Source organism: Saccopteryx leptura, chromosome 3, assembly GCF_036850995.1.
Source record: "Saccopteryx leptura isolate mSacLep1 chromosome 3, mSacLep1_pri_phased_curated, whole genome shotgun sequence".
NCBI classification, from domain to species: domain Eukaryota; kingdom Metazoa; phylum Chordata; class Mammalia; order Chiroptera; family Emballonuridae; genus Saccopteryx; species Saccopteryx leptura.
Genome location: NC_089505.1, coordinates 286,999,564 through 287,015,040, shown reverse-complemented (window position 1 = coordinate 287,015,040; position 15,477 = coordinate 286,999,564). Strand labels below are relative to the sequence as shown.

The 15,477-nt window shown below is 47.7% G+C and overlaps 1 protein-coding gene across 1 annotated transcript in view; it reads left to right on the top strand.

Annotated features, from left to right (window-relative positions):
- PLB1 (phospholipase B1) overlaps positions 1-15,477 on the top strand; it is a 122,868-nt gene that overhangs the window by 48,229 nt on the left and 59,162 nt on the right. The window contains exons 18-23 of the mRNA XM_066378622.1: positions 3,934-3,992; positions 6,147-6,220; positions 7,879-7,922; positions 10,846-10,954; positions 14,553-14,604; positions 14,943-15,023. Of these exons, the coding sequence (XP_066234719.1) occupies positions 3,934-3,992; positions 6,147-6,220; positions 7,879-7,922; positions 10,846-10,954; positions 14,553-14,604; positions 14,943-15,023 (419 nt within the window). The remainder of the gene's footprint in view (positions 1-3,933; positions 3,993-6,146; positions 6,221-7,878; positions 7,923-10,845; positions 10,955-14,552; positions 14,605-14,942; positions 15,024-15,477) is intronic.

Below are 15,477 nucleotides of genomic sequence, written 5' to 3'. Positions count from 1 at the left end.
GTCAAACTCCTCCCATCTAGGCTTGGCTCATTTGGTTTATTATCTCTTGCAGGAAATCCTTTAGGATGATCAAAAAGAGAAACTCCCTTCTTTCCCCCACCACCCACAGATGTAGACATGCATGTGTATGTGTGTATATTTTCCATCTGCTACAAATTTTGGAGACAGAAATGGCCAGTTTCACCTAATTCTTTATCAAATAGTACTGTGGCTTTTGATGCAAATATATCTGTTTCTTCCACATTCTGTCAGCCCCAAAGACTCCCCTAACCCTTTCCCCTGGAGTGCTCACAGAATTCACTGTATTACACATTATGGCAACAAGAACATGCTGATTGACTGTCATCACTAGGAGCTAAAATAAACCCTCTAGAGTTGAGGGGAGGGGGGCCTTCGTTGCCTTTCTTTTTTACTTCTTTTTTAACCTCAGCCTGATTTCTTTGAGAAGAGGTCATTTTAAAGTTTTCAGGCTCAGCCCCATGGATGTGTGCTAATTTGTGCAGCTGGCTTTGTGATTTGATATTATTCTTCTAACCACATACCTACTAAATCAGAGACTCAGAGGGTGAGGACCAACCATCTGTGTTTTAACAAGCTCTCCAGATGATTCTGATACATACTCAAATTTGAGGACCACAAACCTATGTATTTTGCATATGCACATTCACAACTATGTATGTGTTGGCTTACATGCTCCTATAGGAAGAGGCAAGGACTTTTATTTTTTCAGTGGGAGCAATCTCCCAGTGGGAGTGGCAGGTAGTTCCCTATTGCACAGAGCATGGAAGTTGGGTAGACAAGATGTCTCCATGGAAGGAAACAAGGCATTGATTCCACTGAGTGTTAACACAGCTTCCTCCCCGGGTATAATTATACAACCATGATTTTGATGGTGAAGAGTGAAGTGGGCTATGCAGTCAGGTTATGTTGAAAGCAGCCTGTTCTCTGTGTTTCACTGCGTGTTTATAGGGTGACTTGGCAAAGAGGAGCTGTCAAGTAAGCCTCCTTGCACGCAAGGTTCAGTTTATTCATCTTAAGTAATGCCCCACTAAAATGCTGGGCTTCTTCCCTCTGGGAGTGGGCCACTCCCTAGGACAAATGATATATTAGACTTTTCCCTAAGGCCTGAAAGCTATTTGACAATTTTGTTCAGCAGTGTACCACGAGAGACAAGCGGAGGCACATCTGAGAGGAAAGTGGAGCTATAGCAAAGTCAGGGTGACCATGGGAGCAAGGACTTGAGGGTCCAGAGCTGCATGTGGAATACAGAATCTTAGGTGTGGGCCCCCAAATGCACTTGGATTCACACCCATGTGTGTATAATGTAAAGGGGTACACAAATATAGTGCAGGTGTCTACGTACAAGTTGTATATACAGGAGTGGGCAAAAGTAGGTTTCACTTGTAAGTACCTGAAACAGAGTTTATTCTTGTGTTATTATTTATTAATTATTGTGTTCCTTTCAGTAGGAACAACTGTAAACCCACTTTTGCCCCACCCTGTATAGCAATATTCATGTTCACCAGGCATATAAGGCTTGTGGCCCTAGCCTACTTTTGTGTGTGTGTGTGTGTGTGTGTGTGTGTGTGTATTTTTCCAAAGTTAGAAGTGGGGAGGCAGTCAGACAGACTTCCGCATGCACCTGACTGGGGTTCACCCAGCATTCCCACCAGGGGGTGATGCTCTGCTCATCTGGGACATTGCCCTGTTGCAGCAGGAGCTATTCTAGTGCCTGAGGCAGAGGTTATGGAGCCATCCTCAGCTCCAGGCCAACTTTGCTCCAATGGAGCCCTGGCTGTGGGAGGAGAAGAGAGAGATAGAGAGGAAGGAGAGGGGGAAGGGTGGAGAAGCTGATGGATGCTTCTCCTGTGTGCCCTGACTGGGAATTGAACCCAGGACTTCCACATGCTGGGCTGATGCTCTACTGCTGAGCCAACCTGCCAGGGCCTCTAGCCTACTTTTCAACGTTACTTTTGTTAGCCTCCTTCTGTACCCATCCCTTAAGCCAAACTGCATAACTCTCTCTTCTTCATAGATATCACATGTTTACTGGACCATGTCCACCCTTATGCTATCCATCACCTGCTTGGCTCTCCCTCTTATCTCATAATGCCTTAGGTTTAGTTCAACCAAACACCACCTCCACGAGCCTGCTCTGAACCACCCCACCACAGCCCTGGGGTAGATCAGCCCCCAGCTCCAGGCTTTCTGATCACTTTATGCCTCTCAGAGTGTTTATCAGCCTAGAAATTCTTATAATTATGGATGTTTCCTGTTTCCTCCTTAGCCTGTGAGGTTCTTGAGGGCATTTAACGTTTCTGATCACTGTGTAGTCCCCAGTGCTCCAGCCAATGTTGAACATGTTTGTCATAGGAGTAGACAGCGGCTTAGCCACGTCACAGTATGTGCTTAAACACAAGAAATAAAAAGTAGAGTCAAGCTGGAGGAGATAGTTTGGTGGTGCCTCAAAAAGCTAAACATGGGATTATGATAGGGGCCAGCAATTCCACTCCTAGGTATATACCCCAAATAGTGAAAAACAAGAATTCAAATAAATACTTATACATGAATGTTCATGTGGCTGGCAGAACCAATCACAATAGCTAAAACGTGGAAACAATCCAAAGGTCCTTTAAGTGATGAATGGATAACTGAAATGCCATATTAGCCATACAAAAGAATGTTATTCAGCCATAAAAAGGATGAAGTACTAACACATGCTATAACTCAAGAAAACCTTGAAAACATTATGCAAAGTGGAAAAAAGCCAGACACAAAAGGCCACATATTGTGTGATGCCGTTTGTATGAAATGTCCAGAATAAGAGAGTCCATAGACAGAAAGCAGGTTAGTGGCTGCAGGAGCCGGGGGAGAGGGAGAAATGGGAGAGGCTGCTAATGGGTACAGGTCTCTAATAAGGGTGATGAGAATGTTCTGGAACTAGGTAAGGTGGTGGTTGCACAACACTGAATACACCACTAATGCCACTGAACTGTTGACAGTAAAATGGTTAACTTTATGTGATATGAATTTCACCTTGGTTTTAAAAAATAGTGGTATGAAGGCATTTCCCTTTTCATTGTAGAGAAACTGAGCTATTTTTTTTTAGTAAAATAATATGATACTTAGTCCCAAATATGACCAGATCCTAGAATAGATGAATATTGGCTGTGAGTCCACCACAATTCCTTCCCTAGTCCCAGATCACATTGTCTGGCTCATTTCATGCCCCGAGGGTGACCGCTTACCTGGTGGCATCAGGTTTCATCAAAAGCCAGCAGATTGCCCTTTGCAAGCAGGTCCACCCTGCAGCCCTGGGCCCTGTGTCCAGGGGCCCCAAGGAGGAGACCTGTGGAGCAGTCAGGCTCCACGGCGACTATTGGGCTACTGTTGCCAAACCTAATGACAAGGACAGGTTCTTAACATCTCTGTCCAAGCTGAACTGCTGTTAAAAATGGACTTCCTGGCCCTGGCTGTTTGGCTCAGCAGGAGAGCGTCGGCCCTGCATGTGGAAGTCCCGGGTTTGATTCCCCATCAGGGCACACAGGAGAAGCGCCCATCTGCTTCTCCACCCCTCCCCCTCTCCTTCCTCTCTCTCCCTTCTCCTCCCGTAGCCAAGGCTCCATTGGAGCAAAGTTGGCCCGAGCGCTGAGAATGGCTCCATGGCCTCGGCCTCAGGTGCTAGAATGGCTCTGGCCACAACAGCTCAGATGGGCAGAACATCGCCCCCTGGTGGGCATGCCAGGTGGATCCCGGTCAGGAGCATGCTGGAGTCTGTCTGACTGCCTCCCTGCTTCTAACTTTGGAAAAATACAAAAATAAATAAGTAAATAAATAAATAAAATTGACTTCCTCTCAGTTTTCCTGGGAAATCACTTGTTTTCAGAAGAGGTAGAAACCCCGATCCTCCATTCACTTCTGCTTGTTTCTCAGTCCACAGGCTGAAGGTGGCGGACATCAAGGTGATCGCAGCCCTGGGCGACTCTCTCACGGTGAGTTACCCTGAGTGTGGGAGGAAGGGGTGGGGGCAGCTGATCTGGGTGCACTGAGAACCGGGGAAGGGAAAACCTCACTCCTAGCCCTTAACTGTTGCCGTGTTGCCATCCGGGTCCTGCTCTCCGGTCCTCAGCATCCCGCCCTCCCTGGAATCCAGCATTCCTTGCCCATCTCGTCTTCCCACCTTCACTCTAAAGTCCTCATTTCTCTCCCGATGCCGGAACTGCTGGAACACAGGACAGAGTGGGAAGCGGGGGACCCCAGAGCAAGAAGCTATGACGGAAGTGACCCAGCCCAAGTCAGGCAGCAGAAGGGGACTAGGTCTCCCACCCACGGGGTAGCACTCCTTCAAAGACCTGGTGCTTCATTGTGCATGTCGGGAAGTTCAGAGAGGGGCCAGGAGATAATGAGACAGGAGCAGGTGCTGATAGGGCGTCGGGGGGTCTATATGTGAGAAAACGGGTCAGGAGCAGAGTCAGAGCTCCTAAAAATGATCCTGGCCTGCCGCTCAGCCTCTCCCTTGTGACACCCCAAGCCGTACAAAGAGCTATCTTTGAAAAGCCAAGGCAGGCCCTTAGAGAGCCTGGATGGGGTCCCAGAGGTTTCCAGACAGAAGCTCCCCTGCAATAGTGACTCATCACAGACGAGTCTAGCTGCTGCTCAGTAGCATCCAGGGCCTCCAGCTGAATTTCCCCCCAAATCCAGCTCACACCTTCACGTCTGCGGCCTATTCACATTGATATCATCTCACTCAATTTCCTCAACAAAACCCGTGAAGTCCAACTCTCCTTAAACTTAAACCATAAAGAAGGTGGAGTTGGGGGAGGCAAAGTCCGTGTCCAGGGCCACACAGCTTGTAAGTGCTGGACCAGGCCCAGAACTCATGGGTCCTGACTCAGAATTCTGGCCCTGTTGTAGCTGTCTCCTCCCTGATCCCTCAGTGACTCTTCACCCCAAAGCCCCTACTGCTCATACCCACCCCCTCGGGGAAGGACAGGCAGGTGGCTGTTAGCTCTGGTTACCCCACCACCACTGCCAGGTGTGGCCCGATTTCACCTGCGCCCCCACCCCCCACCCCCTGGCTCCTTGAAGATGCGCTGGGAGTAAGAAGTCATCAAGGATCAGCACAGCTGTTTGGGATTTCCTGGGGTGGCAGCACTTTGAGTATGACACACCTGGCTGGGGCCAGAGGAATTGTGCCCCAGAGCAGGGATCACACCCCTGGGGCAAGGGGTGGGGTGGGGGCTCTCACGAGGCCCATCCTCCTCCCCAGGCTGCCTGGGAGGCCAGCCTTCGGTGTGCTGTTTGGCACGGTCCTGCTCTGAAATAGCATTCTTTAGGCAAGGCCCGTGCACCCGCAGAGAGGGTCCAGACCAGGGTTCGGGAACCTATGGCTCGTGAGCCAGATGTGGCTCTTTTGATGGCTGCATCTGGCTCGCAGACAAATCTTTAATAAAAATAATAATAATAATGTTAAAAATATAAAACATTCTCAATATTACAATCCATTCATTTCCTACCGCTCATGTTCATGGTTGCGGGTGGCTGGAGCCAATCACAGCTGTCCTCCGGGACAACACCAAATTTTTATTGGATAATGCATAACGTACACAGGTCGTTGTATGGCTCTCATGGAATTACATTTTAAAATATGTGGCATTCATGGCTCTCTCAGCCAGAAAGGTTCCTGACCCCCGGTCCAGACTGTGGCTTGATAAGACCCTGGTTTTTGGTCAGCTGAGGGGTAGGTACAAGGCATTCATTTGCTGGCTACTTTGTAAATGTCCATGTGCAGACATAGTGATATAAAAGAACTGCACTACGCTTTCTCTTATGAAAGACTTCACAACTTTTTTAAAATGAAGAAACCAGGACCCCAGAATGTGTCCTTTTGGAAAATGGACACTGCAGTGTAGTTTTTCAGAACACTTTTGCTCTACTGGTGTCACTCGACCTTGGTTCTGGCAGGTTTCTCAGGGTGAGGCTGAGCTGGGGACAGGCCAGGACTCCCAGCAGGGGCTGTCACTCACCTCTGGAAAGGGTGCAGCCCAGACTCTGGATCCTGGAGGGCCCCAGGGGATCCGGCCAGGACAAGGTGCGGACCTCTGGCCAGCTGGCAGGGAAACTCACCACTCGTTGCTCCCTCTCAGGCCGGTAATGGGGCCGGGTCCAAGCCCGGGGACATCCTGGACGTCTTGACCCAGTATCGAGGCTTATCCTGGAGGTGAGTGAGGGGGGTGGGTAGGCCCTGAAGACCCCTTCCTGGCAGGGCTGGGAGGACCCCTGCTCATCATGGAAAACCATTCTTCCAGCAGAGGAATGAGCCATTTAATACCTTTTTTTCTTTTAAGATTTACTTATTGATTTTACAGAGAGAAGAGGGGGAGGGGAGCAAGAAGTATCAACTCATAGTTACTTCACTTTAGTTGTTTGTTGCTTGCCCTATGTGCCTTCGAAACCCAGGCAAGCCCAGGGTTTCGAACCAGTGACCTCAGCATTCCAGGTCAACGCTTTATCCACTGCACCACCACAGGTCAGGCAGCCACCTAGTAGTTTTCATGAGAAACTTCTAGTTTTAATTTGAAGAAGGTTTTTATCAGTTTCCCCAGACAAGGCAGAGTCTGGGGGAGAAACTACATAAACATTTGAGTTGGAAAAGCTGCTCTAGTCTCCATTTCTTCCTCTGGGAAGTAGTCTTGGAAGGAGGCAGTGGCCTTGGCACCAGAGTTGTGTCTGAACCCTGGCTGCCCAGTTCTGTGCAACTTTGGGCAAGTTACTTAACCTCTCTGAGCTTGTCTCCTCATCTTTGATGCAGGGATAATTATACTGCAGGAGTACTGTTGTGAGGGTTAGAGAGAATTTAAGCACCCCAACACAGTGCCTGGCACAAAGTAGGTACGAATGGCAGCTGGCATCATTATTAAAGGGCCTTCGGTATACAGATGAGGAAGCAAGCTCAGAAAAGGCAAGTAACTTGTCCAGGGTCACCCAGCCAGTTGGTAAAAGATCAAGAGGTAGAGTAGGTGGTTGCTGACACCTAACCTGGTGGCATCCTCCATTGTGTATTGCTTCCTGCAGGCTTGTTCCTGCTCAGGCTGTAAACAGGTCCAGGCTTCCCCAAGCTGAAGCGAGCAGGACTCAGACCTCTGAGCGTGGAACGCATGAGGGGCAGGGGTGGTGGTCCCTCAGCCTGGGATCTGGCATCTCTGGCACCAGATGAGTCGAATCGTTGGCATCTTCCCTTGTGATGCTGCACAGAGTTAAACCCTAACCACTTGGAGAACCTTTTAAATGTTCCCAGACGTGTTTGGCAGAGAATGAAGGAATATGGAAAAGCAGGGAATCCAATAAACTCTGGAATGTTGCATGTTTTCATGCCTAGAAACCCATCCGATTTGGATTTCCTTGGGCTTGTAGAAGTGGCTTGGAAGATGGGTTGCTCTGTAGAAGACACCCTTGGAAGACAGGTCTGCCCAAGCCGAAGAGGAAAGGAACGATGAGAGCAAACCCTTTTACTGTGTTTTCAGTAATAATAGCAACGCACAGCTGCCGTGGTTGGTGGGGCAAGGCCGGACCCTGCGTACAAGGAAGGCCACTTGCCCTCTGGAAGTGGGGGAAGCCTGCCCCAGTGTCAACACTCAAAGTTAAACATAAGCAAAGTCAGCCATGACCATTTCTTGTTTGGATGTTCAGGTTTGAGGGGAGAGGAGTTGCTGCATTCTGGCTTGTTTCTCAAGAATTTTTACTGCAATCCTAAGTAAAAGGCAGGCTCAAGCCCCCAGGGTGTTTCTCAGGAGAAAGGTCTGTGTCAGTAGTGTCTGAGGTGTTTCTGCATCGCTGGCATTTTCAACCTTCATTCTCTTTTTTGTTCCCACAACACAGCGTCGGCGGAGATGGGAACCTCAGCAGCGTCACCACCCTGGCCAGTGAGTACACCCTCCCTGGGGGTGTTGTGGGGGGGACGGGCTCGCAGTCACTGTGCGCGTATCTGCAGCTCCCCCTGGCGGAGGCCTCGAGCTTAGCAGGGTACCGGGAGGCAAGAGACAGCCGCATTCGGCAGGGGGCGCTGCTTCCCCGATGTGGTCTCCCTGCTTTGCTTCTTGAGTGATAAAAGCCTGGGAGGGAGATTTTCTTTTTCTTTTCTTTTCTCTTTTATATTTTAAAAATTGTATTTGTCTAAAGAAGAGAATAAGAGATAAAGATCTCAGGCCAATCCTTAGTGCAAATCATTATTAAGAAATGATTTAAGAAAGAAAGGAAAGCCATCTGGGCTATGCCTGTTTGAGAAGCGTTGATCACGGCTTGGGCAGCATTAGGCACCACTGAGTGCAGAGACAGTGAATTCCTGCGCGCCGCTTTAGGAAACACTGTTATTGCAGCAGTAAAGGTGAAGTTACCTTGCTCGGGCTGTGCAAAAACAGTCACATTTGGAGCCTGAAGTTTTCTTTAAATTATTTCACCAACAACCTGCTTGGACTGATTTTTTTTAAAGCCTGACAACATTCTCTGAAAACCTTGTCTTTTTCATCTTTGTATTGTCCTTAATCCGTAGACATCACTGTGCTTATTCTTAAAGATACATGCAATAAATGTTAAAATTTAATTCTTTCCCTTTAAAATCTTATAGCTAATAATTATACCTGAAGAGGAATTTCATTGGGCCCATTTTCATTTACTCTTCTTGTAATTATCCCTGTGTAATATATCTTTAGAGGCTAGGAAGTTATTTGAGCTTTAAGTCACTAAGAATTTGATGATAAGGATTGCTTCATCTCTACATAGGCAGAGCTGATTGGACTTCACATTTGTTATCTGTTTTGCTATTTGCAAATCCTGTTGAATTTAAGTAGGTACAACTCTGTGGCACAAGTATTCCCTGTCTTCTTTATCTCTAGGTCTACACACAAGAGCTATAAATAAACTCCCCTACTGCTTGGAGATGGTGCGGGTTGCTTTTGTAAGTGGGATTGACTGGCTAGGACCTGGCCCAGCCTGTATAACAGCTTGCTGGGCTCTCCAATTCTCATGCTGTTAGCATGGGTAACATAATTAAAAACCAACAGGCTCAAGATCTCTCATCAAAGTGACTTACAAAGGATTGAGGCAATGCCGCCCCTCAGATGTCTGGACACATTTAGCCTATGTTAAGACCATTTAATGGGGAAAGAATTGTCTTTTCAATAAATGGTACTGGGACAACCAGGCAGCTACCTACAAAGAATGAAATTGGATCCCTACCTCAAACCATATACAAAAATCAACTCAAATCGAAACATAGACCTAAATGGAAGAGCTAAAACTCTTAGAAGAAAACAGAGGAGCAGATCTTCATGACATTAGGTTAAACAAAGCCTTCTTACATATGACACCAAAAGCACAAGTGACAAAAAAGAAAAAAGAGATATATTGGACAAAATTAAACACTTTAGTGATTCAAAGGAAAAACAAGAAGAAAGTGCTTTCCAAAGAAAGTAAAAGACAACCAAGGAGTAGAGAAAATAATTGCCAAGTATGTACTTGATAAGAAACTTGTATCTGGAAAATATAAAGAACTATTACTCAGCAATAAAACGACAACCCAATTAAAAAATTGTACCACTACACTACACTTAAAAATGGTTAATATGGTAAATTTTATTATATGTATTTTACCACAATTTTTTTTAAATGGGCAAAGGGTACAAAACAAAAAAGTATACAAATGGCCAATAAGCACCTGAAATGATACTCAATATCATTAACTATCAAACCACAATGGGATGCCATTTTACATTTACAAGAGTGGTTATTAATAAAAAGACAAGTATTAGGATGTACAGAAATTGAAACCCTCATTTGCTGCTGATGGGAACATGAAATAGTAAGCAGAGAAAAAACTCATAGACACAGCAGTATGATGATTACAAGAGGAAAATCGCCGAAGGGCAGACAGGAGAGGGTGAAGGGGGATAAACGGTGATGGAAGGAGACTTGACTTGGGGCGGTGAGCACACAGTGCAATATACAGATGACGGACTATAGAATTGTACACCTGAAACCTATAAAGTTTTCTTAATCAATATCACCCCAATAGATTAAAAATCAAATCAAATCATACAGTTGCATTGGAAATAGATCTAAAAGTTATTCAGAAGGTTAAACAGAGGATCCAGCAAGTCTACTTCCTAGTTATATACTGGAGAGAAATCCACACAACACTCATACATAAATGTGTATAGCTGCATTATTTATAATAGCCAGAATGGTGAGAATAGTCCAAGTGTCCTTCAACTGGTGAATGGATAAATAAACTGTGGTCTGTCTGTACAATAGGATATTATCTGGCCATAAATAGGAATGCAGTGCTGACACCTACTAACATGGGTGAACATTGAAAACATTATGCTGAGTGGAGGAAGCCAGACGCAAGACATACTGTATTGTATGATTCCTTTTATATGAAGTGTCCAGAATAACTACGTTTATATAGAAAGAAAATAGACTCAGGGTTGCCATGGGTTAGAGGGAATGGGGGGGGGGGCTGGTACGGGGTTTTCTTCTGGGGTGATGAAAATGTTCTGAGGTCGACTGTGGTAATGGATGCACAACTGTCTGCATATACTGGAGCTATTGAACCGTACACTTTAAAATGGTGAATGTTATGGCGCATGAATTATCTCAGTAGTTATTCTGCATTAAGGGAAACAAGGAAAATGTCCTACTGAACATTTCTTCCCATGCTGAGTGAATAGTAAGGGAAAGGGTGGTGGGTGGGGCACTGCTTGGTCCTCAGTACCCACAGGTGCTTAGTAAAAGGATTCGCACATTGCTCTGGGTTGTACTAAGCATGTCTCTTCATTGTATTTCCAGACATGCTCCGGGAATTCAACCCATCCCTGAAGGGCTTCTCTCTTGGCACCGGGAAAGAAAACAGTCCCGGAGCCTTCCTAAACCAGGCTGTGGCGGGAGACTGCGCTGGGTGAGCGAGGGAGCCCTGGGGTGACAGCACAGGTCTTCTGGGGACCTGGTCGGGGGCTCGGCCTAGATTCGGCTGTGTGGCCGACAGCTAGGGGCTTTGGTCCGGGGAAGGGTCTCTGTCGGGGGTGTCCCTGGCTGTGGGGCATGGAAAGCTGCTAGCCCACCCCTAACTCCACCCCAGGAACTAGTCCCAGTTGACTCTGATGCCAGGTATACGCTTTGAGCAAATTCCTTTTTCTCATCATGACTCGCACATCCACGTAAGGCAGTGGTCGTAAGAGGGGAGGGCTGGCCTGAGACTCAGCTTGTATTTTCTGCTCATCTTTATCTTTCATATCGTCTCATTCCCTTCCTCAGACATGCTTTTGGGGCAGCTTTTTCAGGCTCTTGACTTTGCATCCTTCCTGGATCAGGAGAAGAGCACTGATCCCCTGAGCTGAGTCCTGGCTCCCCTCTTCCCTACCGCCCACCCCTGCCCGGCCTCGCTAAACCTTACCCTCTAAGAGATGGGCTGGCTGTGAACCCTCCCGGGGCGGTTGTGAGGCTCAATGCCGTGTTGAGTGTAGAAGTTCTGGGGAGCTCTAAATGGCACAGACATGTTGGGTCAGGATGGTGGTCCTAGCAACAATGCAGCAGGGATGTAAGACCCGCCTGGTGTTAGTGAACAAAGGAACCGCTGTCTTTTGCAGGGGTCCCCAAACTACGGCCCGCGGGCCGCATGTCGCCCCCTGAGGCTATTTATCCAGCCCCTGCCGCACTTCCAGAAGGGGCACCTCTTTCATTGGTGGTCAGTGAAAGGAGCACAGGATGCATCTGCATCCGCATCCTGTGCTCCTGGAGTACTGTATGTGGTGGCGCTGCAAAGTGCGGCATCGCTCACGTACAGTACTACTTCCAGTGATGTAGGACTCACGTGTCATGGCTCCGGAAGCACGTCATATCACTTGTTACGGCTAGCAGTGACAAATATGGAACCGGGCATTGACCATCTCATTAGCCAAAAGCAGGCCCATAGTTCCCATTGAAATACTGGTCAGTTTGTTGATTTAAATTTACTTGTTCTTTATTTTAAATATTGTATTTGTTCCCGTTTTGTTTTTTTACTTTAAAATAAGATATGTGCAGTGTGTATAGGGATTTGTTCATAGTTTTTTTTTATAGTCCGACCCTCCAACAGTCTGAGGGACAGTGAACTGACCCCCTGTGTAAAAAGTTTGGGGACCCCTGGTCTTGTGGTTCATGGGCACTGAATGGCTGAGTCCCAAGAGCGTGGTTGGCTTCCCTGGGTCCTACAGCTCCACTTCTCTCCAAGGTCCCAGAGACTTAAGTGCTCCACTGAGTTTGCTGCCTGGTCAGAGAATAAGTGAATGCCACTCCCAATCTAGGAAAAATGAATAAAAAGATCCTTTCTAGTTCTTAATCCTATTCTCCTTCCAGAACAATCACAAATTTAATGCTAGCATGTAGTTCCTAGGGATTCCTGTGTCTTGGTTCCTAGATTCCCTTACTCCACTCCCTCAGCTCTCAACACGACCCTGAATCTGTGAGCCACCCAAGTAACTCTCGTGTTTATGACAGGAAAGGGGACCAATTTTCCAGAGCAGAGATCCTACAAAATCCAGTAGGGTTTGGAATGAATTCTACAGCTTTGTTTTCCTTTTGGTGGGGGAGGGGTGAAAGGCTACCAATTTACTGCTTTAAATTGTAGGCTTACTTTAATATTCCCATAATTTTGCTTTTTTTCTAAGTACATGCCAGCTGGACGTGTTAAGGGGAGAGGAAGTTCTAAGAGTGACTATGTCAGGAAGGCAGCTTAGAAGGAAACCTTAGTCATAAAAGTAACCGAACGGAGTGTGATTCACATGGCCCTGGATTTCTTCTCGGCTTTCTTGGGAGCCTTCGGCTCTTTCATGCAAGTAATCCATTTGTCCAAGCATGTTTTGAGTTGTGGGTAAGAGGGAGAGATTGTTATTCCTGTATTGCAGAAACTATAGCACAAAGAGGCAAAGTGGCCTGAACAGATGCATTAACTCAACCACATGGTCTGTTGGCTTTGTGCCTTGCAGGCTTTAGCCCAGGTTTGATAGGAAGCCCTCCTACATGCTCAGCAGTGCACAAGTTACAAAGTACCTTTGTTTCTCTTATTCCCTGTGTTCTGCTCAGTAACTGTGAGACAGACAAAGCAGAGCATCAGACACCCATATTTTCCTAATGGTGTTACTGAGGCTCAGAGAGGTCGGTGAATCATCCCAAAACTCTGGTCCATAGAAAGAGCTGCTGCTCTGATAACTTCAGATGTACAGACGAGGAAACTGAGGCTCAAAGAAGTTACATGGCTAACCCAGAATTACTACCCAGGTTCACTGATACCTTGTCTACTGGGACTAAAACCAGGCCAGCCAGGCTAATAGTTAAGAATGGAGCCCTGGCCGGTTGGCTCAGTGGTAGAGTGTCGGCCTGGCATGCAGAAGTCCCGGGTTCGATTCCCGGCCAGGGCACACAGGAGAAGCACCGATCTGCTTCTCCACCCCCCCCCCTTCCTCTCTGTCTCTCTCTTCACCTCCTGCAGCCGAGGCTCCACTGGAGCAAAGATGGCCCGGGCGCTGGGGATGGCTCCTCGGCCGCTGCCCCAGGCGCTAGAGTGGCTCTGGTCGCAACAGAGCGATGCCCCAGAGGGGCAGAGCATCGCCCCCTGGTGGGCAGAGTGTCGCCCCCTGGTGGGCGTGCCGGGTGGATCCCGGTCGGGTGCATGCGGGAGTCTGTCTGAGTGTCTCTCCCCATTTCCGGCTTCAGAGAGATACAGAAAAAAAAAAAAAAGAATGGAGGAGGATGGTGGCTAGCGTTTCCTGGTAGGCTCTGTGCCCAGGACTCTATTGAAGATAATAGTGATGGTGGTACAAATACTTAAATGGAGTATGTATAATATGGATGGCTAGCATGTGCTGTTCTAAGTTCTTTATGGGCACTTTATTTAATCTGCCCAACAACTAATTCTGTGACAAAGGTATGCTTGCCACCCCCATTTTACAAAGGGAAAGGCTGAGGGTTGGTGAGGTGAATTACCTGGCTGGGGTCTCAGAGCTGGCCGGTGCTGAGATCGGGCTTCAAACCCGTGATGTTGGGCACAGTAAGGGCTCTCACTCCACAGGCTTCGTCTCCCCATCTGCAGACTTTCTGGACTGGAAACTTAAGTCACATTTCTGCAGTTAGCAAGATGTAACTAAATATCAAACCCAGGTGTGTCTGACTCAACTATGTCACCTTGAGGGTGAGGTCACGGCATGAGCTGTGCATGACATGAGACATTCACATGCAGCCTTCTGTCTGCTCTGAATGAGCTTGGCTTGGGACAGAAAGAAAAGTATGTAATCATTATGCCAATCAGGAAACCATTGCACTAGCAGTCACCGCGTATGTGGAGTGCTCTCTCCCCAGAGTACAGACAGGACTCCCACCCGCCCCAGCTCTGTGACCGGAGCATGGCCTTCAGTCCAACTCTCCTGCTACAAGTTTTATTCCGTTCTCTCTGCTAAGTCCCCTCCCAGCCCTGGCTCCCAGTCCTGGCTCCTCCCATGACTTCTTCCTGTGCCTGCCCGCAGGGATCTTCCTGTTCAGGCCAGGAGGCTGGTCGGCCTGATGAAGAACGACACGGTGAGTCTGAGAGGGCACCGCCTGGGACTGCTTGCGGCGGGACTCCCAGGAACAGGAACTGGGCAGGAGAACTCCATGGAGACAGACAGCTCTGGGGGAGCACAGGGCCAAGGAAGTCCAGAGAGTCCACCTTAAAAAAAACAAACAGCCAATGATTTAGCACCAACGACCTGTGACCTATGACCCCAGGACCCCCAAACCAAAGAACAGAAAATGTTAATGTGCTCTAAACTCTGTGCTATGTAAGGACTCATCCCTGCCAGTGTTCAGCACTTTGTATTTTCCACGACTTGACTCTGGGGTAAGGCATTTACTTGCTTGTTTTCTATTCATTTCAGAAGATAAATTTTCAGGAAGATTGGAAGATAATAACCCTGTTTATAGGAGGCAACGACCTCTGTGATTCCTGCAATGACCCGGTAGGTCCCAGGCCCTAATTTGAGACTTCCCTCAAGAAGGTTTTCCGAACAGGTCCCAGAGCAGGGCAGCTGGCTTGGGACTAGCGGCTTGTGGTCTGCATCGGTCCAGCCCGGGACTAGCCCCGAGACCTAGAGGGCATTCATCTCCAGGAAGAGATTCCACAGGACAAGCAGGTCTGCTGATGAGATTAAACATGATTAGATTTTCTATCAAGAGAGCCTGATAGATCATTCTAGAAACCAGGATAACATTCCAGTGATCTCAAAAATCAGGCATATCCTCATAGGTCATTGCAAGTCAGCTCCTTTCTCCAGTAGTGAACTCCCTCACCGTCTCCACCTCCATGCTGTTACTGTGTGGCAAAGTTGATTTCCTAATGCAGGCACTTAGACAAAGTTCAGAGCCCAGTCATTCTGGGTGGACAGGAAACCCAAGAGCCAGGCTGCTACCCCA